This window comes from Phalaenopsis equestris, unplaced genomic scaffold, assembly GCF_001263595.1.
Source record: "Phalaenopsis equestris unplaced genomic scaffold, ASM126359v1 Scaffold000552, whole genome shotgun sequence".
NCBI classification, from domain to species: domain Eukaryota; kingdom Viridiplantae; phylum Streptophyta; class Magnoliopsida; order Asparagales; family Orchidaceae; genus Phalaenopsis; species Phalaenopsis equestris.
In genome coordinates, this window is record NW_018164992.1 from 1,601,869 (window position 1) to 1,612,824 (window position 10,956).

At 39.2% G+C, this 10,956-nt stretch overlaps 2 protein-coding genes across 2 annotated transcripts in view; one reads left to right on the forward strand and one right to left on the reverse strand.

Moving 5' to 3' along the window:
- Window positions 1–8,060, forward strand: part of LOC110029152 (probable protein S-acyltransferase 22) — a 31,462-nt gene extending 23,402 nt beyond the window's left edge. The window contains exons 8-9 of the mRNA XM_020731309.1: window positions 1,360–1,542; window positions 6,956–8,060. Of these exons, the coding sequence (XP_020586968.1) occupies window positions 1,360–1,542; window positions 6,956–7,705 (933 nt within the window). The 3' untranslated portion in view covers window positions 7,706–8,060. The remainder of the gene's footprint in view (window positions 1–1,359; window positions 1,543–6,955) is intronic.
- Window positions 8,061–9,635: 1,575 nt separating this feature from the next.
- Window positions 9,636–10,592, reverse strand: LOC110029208. Its single transcript, XM_020731390.1, has one exon. It carries the CDS (start codon window positions 10,590–10,592, stop codon window positions 9,636–9,638), a length of 957 nt encoding a protein of 318 aa, XP_020587049.1.
- Between the last annotated feature and the right edge of the window lie 364 nt (window positions 10,593–10,956).

The window sequence follows — 10,956 nt, forward strand, 5'->3', positions numbered from 1 at the left end:
TTCTAAGAAGTGGCTTGAAGTTCTACGGGAGGTGGGCTTCATTGCTAGTCCGCTAGGATGGTCAATAAAAACAGCTAGATCTAGATCCTAGGTTCTAAGAGTAGGAGACTAAGACCTCACTAAAAATGAGGTCAACAGGTATTAGAGCCAAATTTTTGTTTTAACTATCTATAGTCATTGGAGGACTGTCAAGGCTCCCTTCCCGCCGGCCTTTTTGCTGGACAGGAAGGAACTATTTTTTTGCCTTAATTCTTGCTCGTCTACTCGTCGTCTCATTATTTCTTCGCCTGCGTCGTCTTCGTTCTACTTCGTCTTCCTCTTCGACTCGACCAGTCACGATAGAGCCTCTCCTTCGTTGGAACTCCACCCCCAGTGGCTCCCGCTTTTGACATGGTATCAGAGACCTAGCCTACCGCCTCCGGCCTCTCGCTCGATCCGTGGATCTTCGGCGCCGTCCTAAAAATCATGAAGTAGTCCCAATTAAGGACCGGGATTACGTAGCATGCAATGCGTCATTCTCAAAGCTTCGCGATTAGGGCCCGAGATCGTGAAGTAGCAGCGACACGATGAGCAGGATCGAGACTGGCGTCCTGGCGAAGCGGTCCAGATGAAGCAATCGTGGTTGGAGCTAACAAAGTAGTTATGGAGGTTGCCACTACCTTAATACCTTGCCATTTAGCTTTGTGGAGGTTGCAAGGACAACATTATTGTTAGATTTTAGTAGTTTTCGGATGGAAAAAAAAAAATGTATTTACTAATAGCTGGGAGAGGAATTAGATTCCGTAGACACAGAATGTGAGCGACTTCTATTTATGTCTTTTGTTGCAGCCTTGGCTGTTGCTGAAGAAATTAATCTAGTTACTTTTTTTTAGTGGGTGAAATCTTTGGTTTAATGACTACATTATGGACTCCGAAGCACTGCGATTGCTACCAACATTAGAAGTTATCTTTTTGGAACGTCAAATCCAATTGTCAAAATGAAAATTAGTTACGGAAGAATTCTTCTAGTTTCATTAGAGAAAAGTGTCAAAATGGTCCTCTAATTTTTTGTAAAGAGTCATTTTAGTCCCAAAGTCTATAAAAGTGACAAATTAGTCCCTAGACTCCTTTACTATGACCTTAAATGGAGCCTCCATTAAAAGAGTTTGGAGACTAAATTGATACTTTTGTAGACACTGGTAATAAAATGACCCCACCCTATATGATTAGTCAGGGACTATTTTGACACACTTTACTCAGTTTCGTTATAAGCTCAACATAAAATATGCATTCCCAAATTTTATTGCATTTGAGGCCTCAACTTCCTACTCCTTAAATGGTTGCTTCTTTCACTCATGGCTTTATTTTGCCTATTGGCAGGGAATAAGCACATATGACTACATAGTAGCTTTAAGGGAACAGGAGCAGCAAGGCAATAGTGTTCAACAAAGCCCTCAAATGTCTCCAGTGAGTTCTGTCACTGGATTAAGCAGCGGTAGTTCGTTTAATGCTTTTCGTCGCGCAGCTTGGTGTACTCCTCCACGGCTATTTCTTGAGGATCAGGTACGTTGTACCTATTGTTTAGGATTTTATGATATTACCATTATTCAAGGTATTATTGTAATTATGGTAATATTTATGTATTTTCATGATTATATGGCAATCTTTTTTCAAAATATTGTGGCGCATTTACGTACATACCACCTAATTCTATGTATTTACATATCTAACACCTAAAATTTAGTTTTTACATTTATGCAGCCCAAATTTATTCATATCACATAAAAATACCATCAAAAGTGAATACACATTTCCGTGCATGGGTAAGGTGGCATGTATGTAAGAATTGAAGTTTAGCTATTAGATAGGTAGGTATATAGGAATTGAGTGGTATGAATGTAAATCTTCCAAATATTATTAGTTATCAGCTTTCTTTTGAGCAGGCATTAAATTTAGATTAGTGTGGCATCACATGAAATGTCTTGCAACTAGCCAAAGTTTTTAAGGCTCTTTTAACCTTAATACAACTAGGCAGCCGTGTTATGCATTTCTAGTTAATATACAGGATGATTTACATACATACCACTCAATTCCTATATAATTGTAACACCTGAACTTCAACTTTTACATACATTTTCGTATGCATGAAAAGGTATATTTCACTTTTAAAAGTTTTAAAAAATGGTATTTTAATGTGATATGAAAGACTTGTGTGGTATAAATGTAAAAAGCAAAGTTTAGATGTTGGATATGTAAATACATAGGGATTGAGTGGTATGTACGTAATGTTCCTAAAATAAAATAATTAACAATGAGTGGCTTGTTGGAATTTGTGTGATTCATAGTTCTATAATTAATAAGGTAGCATTCATGTAGCGTTCCAGGATTTGGAGCTTTTAAGTGGAGGTATCAGTAGAAAATCCATTCTGGAAATGAAATCAATCAGTTCAAACTATGCTGGAAGGGAGGGGGTAGTAGTGGTAGCAGAAACTTAAATTTTTTTTGGGGACTTTTGTTTTGGTTTATGTTAATTAGAGGTATTTTTCTGCGTTTTCTTTTGTTTGGAATGTTGTAGCCTATTCTTCTTCAAGTGATGTGTCTGAATCTTGAAGAGAATAGGTGGTGGAACTTTCTAATGTCCATAATTCTCTTTGAGTAGAGATGAAGTTGGGGGTGGCCCCATTATTTATCAACACAACTACATCCTGCTCTCCGATCTACCCTTGAAGTTTCATAGTGGTTCAATGTTAATCCCACCACCAAATTTGATCAGATTTCTCCCACATCCAAGTGAGGGTGTTCCTCCACCACAACCTTCTTTGTTTCTGCATCTCCTGCCTCCTTATCACACGTGAGACTCTATAATATCCGATCATTGCTATTCTGTCATAGGGAAAACTTCTCATCACATCAAAAACATAACCTCTTGGCTCGTTTCTTCTGAATTTCTGTCTCTGTAAGACATTTGAGTGTCGTCTCCAGTCATGGCCCTTTACTTCTGTCCTGTAGAGCCTCCCTCTGGACTTTCACTGTTTGAGCTTTTGCTATAGTTGTGGTTGTAGTAGTTCGATATGGCAATCCACTCGTGCTGCTCTTAATAGCCCATTTCATTTTTTATCTTCAACTAGCTGTACTAATTCTATCATTTCCCCAAGTTCTCATGATCTTAGCAGTCGAAGTGATACTCGACTCTCTGGCGTCAACTTTTCATTAGGTTTCCTTCCAACAATTCTTTTTATATCCCTCTCAAATGACCGAATAACATCTCAAATTTCTCTCTATACTCCATGATAGATCCTTCCTAGACCAATGCAAAAAAATGCTTGTGTAAAGTCCCTTCTTATGTGGTTTTGAAGCGTTCCTACAATCAGACGTTGAATTTTTCCCATGTCTGGATTGGCTGACGTTGTTCTCTCCATTGATACCAAGTTAGAACCTTTCTTTCCAAAAACAGAGCCGTCCGATACCGGAGTTAACCCAAACTATGACTCAAACACAACTATATTTTTTTTGCTGAAATTGTAAAAGAGTACAAGGAGGCTTTTTAACCAGCAAGGACTCAAAAACAACAAACATGAATACATAAACAATAAAACAAACATACAAACAATAAAACAAGATAGTGACTGCAGAAAATAGGCTTAAGAACAAATTAGAAGGCGACTGAAAAGCCACTGAGGCGACTGGGGAGTAGTTAGCGGCAGTTGGACTTTCGTCAGGGAGACCTGCGGTGACCGGAGGAGTGTTGGGATGTGACTGCGAAGTGGCCTGGTAAGATCTTGAAGTACCTACTACTAGCTGTAAGCGGTGTAGGACGAAGGGTTGCGCTTAGCAGAGGACTGCTTGGTAATTGAAAGGGCTGCTGCGGATAAGAGACCGCGAGAATGAAAGACAGCGCCTGGGGGAGTTGCGCAAGCCTGGAGTTGGAGGGAGGATGATACCGTAAGGAGGAACGGAGTGGGGATACACACCACCTTTGTGGGATACAGTCGTAGCACCACGCCGCCGAAGGATATAGCTCTTGATTAGAGGGAACACTAGGGACAACACTTGAAATCAGAATCACAAGGAAAAAAAAATTGCTTAGACATCAGAAAAAGACATGCATAAATAGAGGAGGGAGGGAAGATCGCAAATGCAAGATCTTGAGAAGGAAATATGTGATGAATGGAAGGTTTGCAATGGCTAGGAGGAGGAAGGTTAGGTAACGGGGGGAGTGGGCGTAAGATTAGGGCATGGGGCGAGTGAAGCATGTGATGCGGGATGGGGTAGGGCGAGCGAATAAGATGGATAGGCATTTTAATGCCGAGGACCGGTCCGATCCAGCGTGAATGGTTGGATTGGCTTGCTCCAAGTCGCGCTGATCCAACTCGCTGAACAAGGGGAGCGTCCTGCATCGCAGTCACTATCAATTTTTCTTTCACTTTTAGCCTATTAACAAAAAAATCTCTCCACACGATAAAAACAACCATAAGAATCATCTCTTTCAAAGATCAACATCTTCAACTTCCTCATGCATTAGTTTCCCCAATTTCCTTGATCGAGGTTCATTCTACTTTTGGGGTTCCTTTCCTCTACCTTTATTTCTTTCTCCTCTTCCATAAGTCTGGCGCGACCCATAATAACCTCACTGGTCTTAATAAGCTCCATAATTGTCTTATGCCTAGAAGGTTACTGCAAGAAAAAACACTGGTGCGGTTGGATGCAACCATATGTCGGGGTCCCACTGACCATGGTTCGCTATTTTTTGTCGAATTCTTTCAAATTGATCTTCTCTTGCCTTAGAATTGTCTGTCGTCCCATTTTGTCCATTGCCTCTCGTTCTAGAAGTCTGGATGTCGTGCCATTCCTAGTGCTTGAGTTTGCTTACCATTCCTTCACCCAATCTCACAGTTCCAGGTCCACCTAAGATAGCGATGTTGGCCTATTGTTGCGTGAATTCTTCTGATTGTTGTCACTCACTTTCGTTCCAGACACCGTCACTTGATCCTGCTGTAGGCGGAGGTTTTGCTTGAGACTCCACAACATTCTTTGTCTTTTATTCAAGAGTTGTGTATCTCACCTTCAACCTTTCCTCCAGGGCTAAGAAACGCTCATATATTTCAGATCTCTTCATCCACTAATTTTTCCTCCAAAGAGTTTGCTTTTTTTGGCCTCTATTTTCTCCGAGTGATTTGGAAATTTCTTTATGTTGAAATGATGAGATTTAGAATTTATGAACGCAGGTTCAACATGCACGAAGTTCTGGACGCCATGATCCCAAAATTTCTGTGCGTGGTTTGGTGAAACTATTGAAGCTGTACAGAACTTCGGAGGCCCTAATCCAAACTCTTGAACGTCACAAATCCTGATCACGAGATTCTGTCATAAGCAATGCAAACTCCGTCATGCCACAATCCCGATTTCGTATTTCAATCAAGAGATGCGTGAAACTCTTGTACACCACAATCCGTTTTTTGTATGTCACGATCCTACGCGGTGGCTTCCCCATGACTGTGGCAGTGAAGTTCGGTCCCAAAGGAGTGCTAGCACGTTATGATCTTTTTGGCGGCCTTCTCAGCTACCTCTAATTGCACTATCTCGTGAGGTTTGGCTGCTGCGATCCCCTCCATTCCATTATCTCCTATAGAGACTATTGCTAGCTTAGGTTGCAAACATGGGTTCTGTCTATTGCGATCTTGTCTAACGGCTTCTTAGCTAGGCCAAATAGCGAATGTGCTCTATGCCACGAACCTATGCGACTGCGACAAATCGGTGAGATCGGGCGCTGTTCTGTAGGCCACGATTCATCTTCCTAGTCATGACTAAACCATGAGGTTGAGTGCCGAAGGAGATGGTATGCCGCAATTCCATTGTTATTTCCCTATTAGCTCTAGTCGCGACTGTATCACGAGGTTCGGTGCCAGAGGCTACGATGCATCGAGATTCCACTGTTGTTTCCCGGTTAGCTTTAATCGCGTCTATATTGCGAGGTTTAGTGCCGAAAACTACGGTATGTCGCGGTCCGGTTGGGATGGTGGAGGCTTCGGACCCTGCTAACTCTTCTCGCGACTATATTGAGATTCCGTGTTTTTGACCCTTATCCGATCTTTTGTATGTTCTGCTCGTCTTCCACGGTTGGTATGGCGATTAGAGCTAATAAAAAATAAAATTGCCCTTAGACTAATAAAAAACAAGATTGTCTTTACGCTAGGCACCGACTTAAGTCTTCTAGGAACTAAGAAGGATATGCTAAAATAAAATCTGCATTAATATAAAGAAATAAACTCTATAATTGGAAGATTTTCATACATTCCACACAACTCCTGTCATCCTATGTATATTCATATTTAACACTTAAAATTTAAATTTTACATTTATAATACTTGAAAAGATGTACTTCATTTTTTAAGATTTAATAATTGTTGTATTTTTTGTGTGAAATGAAAGTTTTGAGCGTTATATATAAATAAATATAAATTGTGTGGTATGTATGTAAATGCCCCAGTAGAATTTCATCAATAAAGCTGACTTCAAACATGGCTTCTACTTGTGTTTCTTAACAGGCATTGTATCTTCTTAGCTTGCTGTTTTCTCCAATGGAGATAAACAACTGCAGTTCTTATTTTCATATATTTAGAATCTTCTTTTTATGCAAAAAAATTGCTATGTCAAAACCTTGTCTTTAGTATTTTTTAGTAGGATGATTTACATACATACCACTCAATTTTTACGTTTTTATATATCAAACATCTAAACTTATATTTTTTACATATATGCCACCTTAACTCTGCACGAAAATGTATATTTCACTTTCTAAAATTAAAAATAGTGATATTTTTGATGTGATATAAACCATTTGATTGGTATTAATGTAAACAAGTAAAGTTTATGTATTAGATTTGTAAAAACATAAGAAATGGGTGGTATGTATGTAAATGCCTCTTTATAGTATACTTAGGTTGAATAAGATTGTAAGCTCATTTCCCTATTCCAGTTTGATGTTGTTCCTCAAGAAACAACAATGGCCACCCATTTTACTGGAAAGAAAATAATCTCAGAGGAATCCAGGAGAAAAAACGCCAATGCAGTAAAGATCAATCCATGGACTCTCGCGCGGCTCAATGCGGAAGAGGTTTCAAAAGTGGCGGCGGAAGCTCGGAAAAGATCGAGAATCTTAAAGCCAATAGTTAGACACGACCTGCCGTCAACAGGGCCGGAAACCGACAGCAGCTTTGGAAGCGACAGCGGTAGGTTCGTCCCCAGGATCGAAAACTGGAGGTCGAATGCCGACCGTCCCGTTGCAGAATTAACTTCCAAAACCAGCAGGGGAAACTGGACGTACGAGAAATCTGGCAAGTTGGCGCCGCTTCAGCTTGAAGCGAGGAGCGCCTTCACAACGAGCAAAAGCTTGTCGGCTTCGGGGATCGCTGCATTCTCGCCCGATAGCAGTTTAGGCTCGCCCGACATCCACCTGGTTCACGTCTCGTCTTCGGCGGCTGAAGACAGTGGGGGACCCAAGCTGCTTCCATCTTCAGGCACGTCTGTATATGGTGGAATTCAGCTCTCGAGATCTACCAGTGATGGTTACGACGCCTCCGGGGGAGAAGATAGTGATCAGCTTCCTTCAGGAATCATACCAAGAGCTGTCAACTGGAGCAACTTGCTCGTCAACGCAGAGCGAGCGAGCATGGCAAATGAACACAAGGTTTCATCTTCATTGGAAGGGATGCGAGTTAGGCGTTAACAACTTGAATGATGGTCTTGTTCAGAGTAAAGGGCTAAAATAGTTTACCCACTATTTATGTGGTGTTATTTTAATCCTAGAATTTATAAAAATGTCAAATTAATACCCAAACTCTTTTAATATTGGGCTAAAATGGATTATGTAAGTTTTCTTTAAAATAATTTGGGGATTAAATTGACATCTAGATAGACTCTGGGAGGAAAATAGCTCCCTGTAAAAAGTCAGAGGTTCATTTTGACATTTCTCCTATTGTTTCAAGTTGTTTTTAATCTTTTTCATTATTGTCTCAGGTGAATTTATCTTGTTTTTGAAAATTGGTAGGATGTAATTCATTAATGATGTGGGCATCAGAACTGCTGGATATATTTCTATTATTTAGTTTCACTTTTTAAGTGTTAAGACTGTTTCTCTTCTGTTTTAGGAAGATTTACATGCATATCACTCATTTCTCATGTCTTTACACATGTTAAGCACCTAAACTTCAATTTTTACACACATGCCATCTTACACATATGCATGACAAGTTATATTTCACTTTTTGAAAGATGAAATAGTGATATTTTTTATGTGATCATAAAGATTTGGGTGGTATAATTGTAAAATCAATGTTTAGGTGTTAGATATGTTAATACATGGGAATTGGGTGGCATGTATGTAAATGCTTTTTTTTCAAGAATTGTGTGATGTTTGATGATGAACTGCAGCAACCTTGAATCTAGGGCTGTCGAAACATTTTTGTTCAGTTCATTAAGTAGCTCGTGTTTAACATGAAAATTTTTAGCTCTAGATATAAATGGGCTGAACAAAAACAACTGTGTTTCTTAATGGGCCGAGATGAGGCCGAGATTGATGTGGTGGACATCAACCCTTGATGTGAGTTATATAATCCAAAAATTTTGCATGCTATTCTCTTGTTTTTCTGTTCTAATTTTTACAGTAATTAATTAAAAAAAACCTTCGTTTTTTTAGGGATTTATTTTAGTTTCATTTTTTTTTTCTAATGTTTTATTTAGTTGATAACTCATCAAATCTGAATTAATTTAATTCTGCTGCTAATTTGTGTAAATAATTATAAAAAAATTGGAGGGGAAGTTTGTAATGAGTGAATTTAAAGAATAATTATTTAATTTAAACTGATATTAAGTAGTAAGAATGATCATAAACAGGTCACCCATTTTGTTCCATTTACTGACAGTTTATATGATAAGGCTAAAATTGGAAGTTTTGATTTATATACATAAAAAGCCCTCGGGATCATTATATATTTTTGGGGCATTTAAGTATATACCACACAATTATTATATATTTATATGCCCAACACCTAAACTTTGCTTTTTTACATTTCTAACCCCCAAATCTTGCTTAAAAATACCGCCATTATTGTAATTTTAAAATAGTTAAATAAGCCTTTTTATGCATAGGCATATTGAATTTTAGGTGTTGGATATGTAATGCATATGAATTGAGTGGTATGCATGTAAATATTTTTAAATTTTAATTATCTGTCACAAACATTTTGTGGCAATAAGGCAATATTATGTACACAAATAAATTGCATTTTGCAGATGCAACCTTTACAAACTAATTTAAAGCCTGAAATTCAATTCTGCAGAGTAAAATTATTGAATTGTAATAGGCGCCCAATATATTTCTTCTATACTTATATTTGGATAATCACATGCAAGGCCATTCGAAAAATTAATATTTACAAATTAACTTCAAAATGTTATAAATGTAAATATTGAACTTTATGGTGTTATATCTATAATTTTCAGTATTTAGAGTTCTTATGTATCCTGATGCAAATCAGCCAAGGAACAATGAGGAAAATTGCCAAATAAGTCAATCCATATATACAATAATTTACCGTTCTATAAACTCTCTTTACATCTCAGAGCATCTGTACATTCCTTCAGAACCATCCGAAACATCAAATTTTCAAATCACCCCTCCCCTGTCCTTCAAATTTTGCATATTTCACCAGCAATTCATACCTGCAACTCTTATAAAAGCAGCAGCTGATGATATTATCAACTACACCAAAAATAGAATAAAGATAAATTATTGTCAAAGCCTCAAAAACAAGAGACAGATCAAAACTTCCATTTTGATTATATATTTTTATCACTCTGATCTGAAACAATCCTTCAATTGCAGCCATGCCCAGATTTGAACAGAGTGCAAGAAATAAAGCTACTGCAGCTCTCCCTCTGATCAAAACACAAGCTTTCAGCACTGCAGTGTAGCCATTACAGTTCTCCATTGCTGCAACAATGGTGGCAAGGTTGCAGATCACCAATACGTTCGCGACGGTTGTTGAGTATATAACGGCGGCGATGCCCGACAGAATGAAGAGGGAGCTTGTGGAGGTGAGGCCGAGCTCGTCGACGACGAAGAAAGCTATGAGAAACATGGAGAAGACGGCGACGTTGGTGGAGAGGATGATGAAGCGGGTGAAGAGATGGGTGAATAGAAGAGGGGGGTAAAGGTGGAGGATTGAGGAGAGGGAGGGGGAGGGGGTATGGCGAGGGAGCTCGCCGGCCGCGAAGATGATGGTAGCTTTGGAGAGAGTGAGGAAGGTGAGAGTGAAGGGGAGAGCGAAGAGGAAGGAGAGGATTGTTTGTGAGAGCTTGAGGCTGATGATGTCGAAGAGGGGGGAGTTGAGAGGAAAGTTGGTGGCTTTGAAGACGGAGAGGAAGCGGTGAGAGACGGCGGTAGGGAGGGAGGAGGAGGAGGAAGAAGGTGGTGATGAAGGAATGAGGGAGGCGGACAGGAGAGTGGCGGCGGAGTAGGGGAAGATGAGGATGGTGGCGAGGGAGGCAAAGGTGTGATAGTTGCAGAAGAAGGAATAGATTGAGGCTCTTATGAGCTTGATAGAGTTGTCCATGGCTGTGGGAGAGGTTTGGGGAAGAAGAAGGGGGGAAGGAGATGGGATTTGGAGTAAAAGAGAAATTTTGATCATATATATTGATTTGAATTTGGGGTTTGTGGGGGTCTTGGATTGGTTATGGGGGAGTTTTTGGATTGTGGGGGTAGATGAATGATAGGCCAACTACTGATGAGCTAACAAATATATGTATTGGAATTGAAGGCATGATTTTTACTAGTGTGGGAAAAAAATGAATTTTTATGATGGGGAATTCATGAATATGCCACTTGATCTTATTTATTCATATATCTATTATCTAAACTTATATATTTTGATAGATAACACTAAAATCTCTATTTTTACGTTAAAAGTGCCATCATTT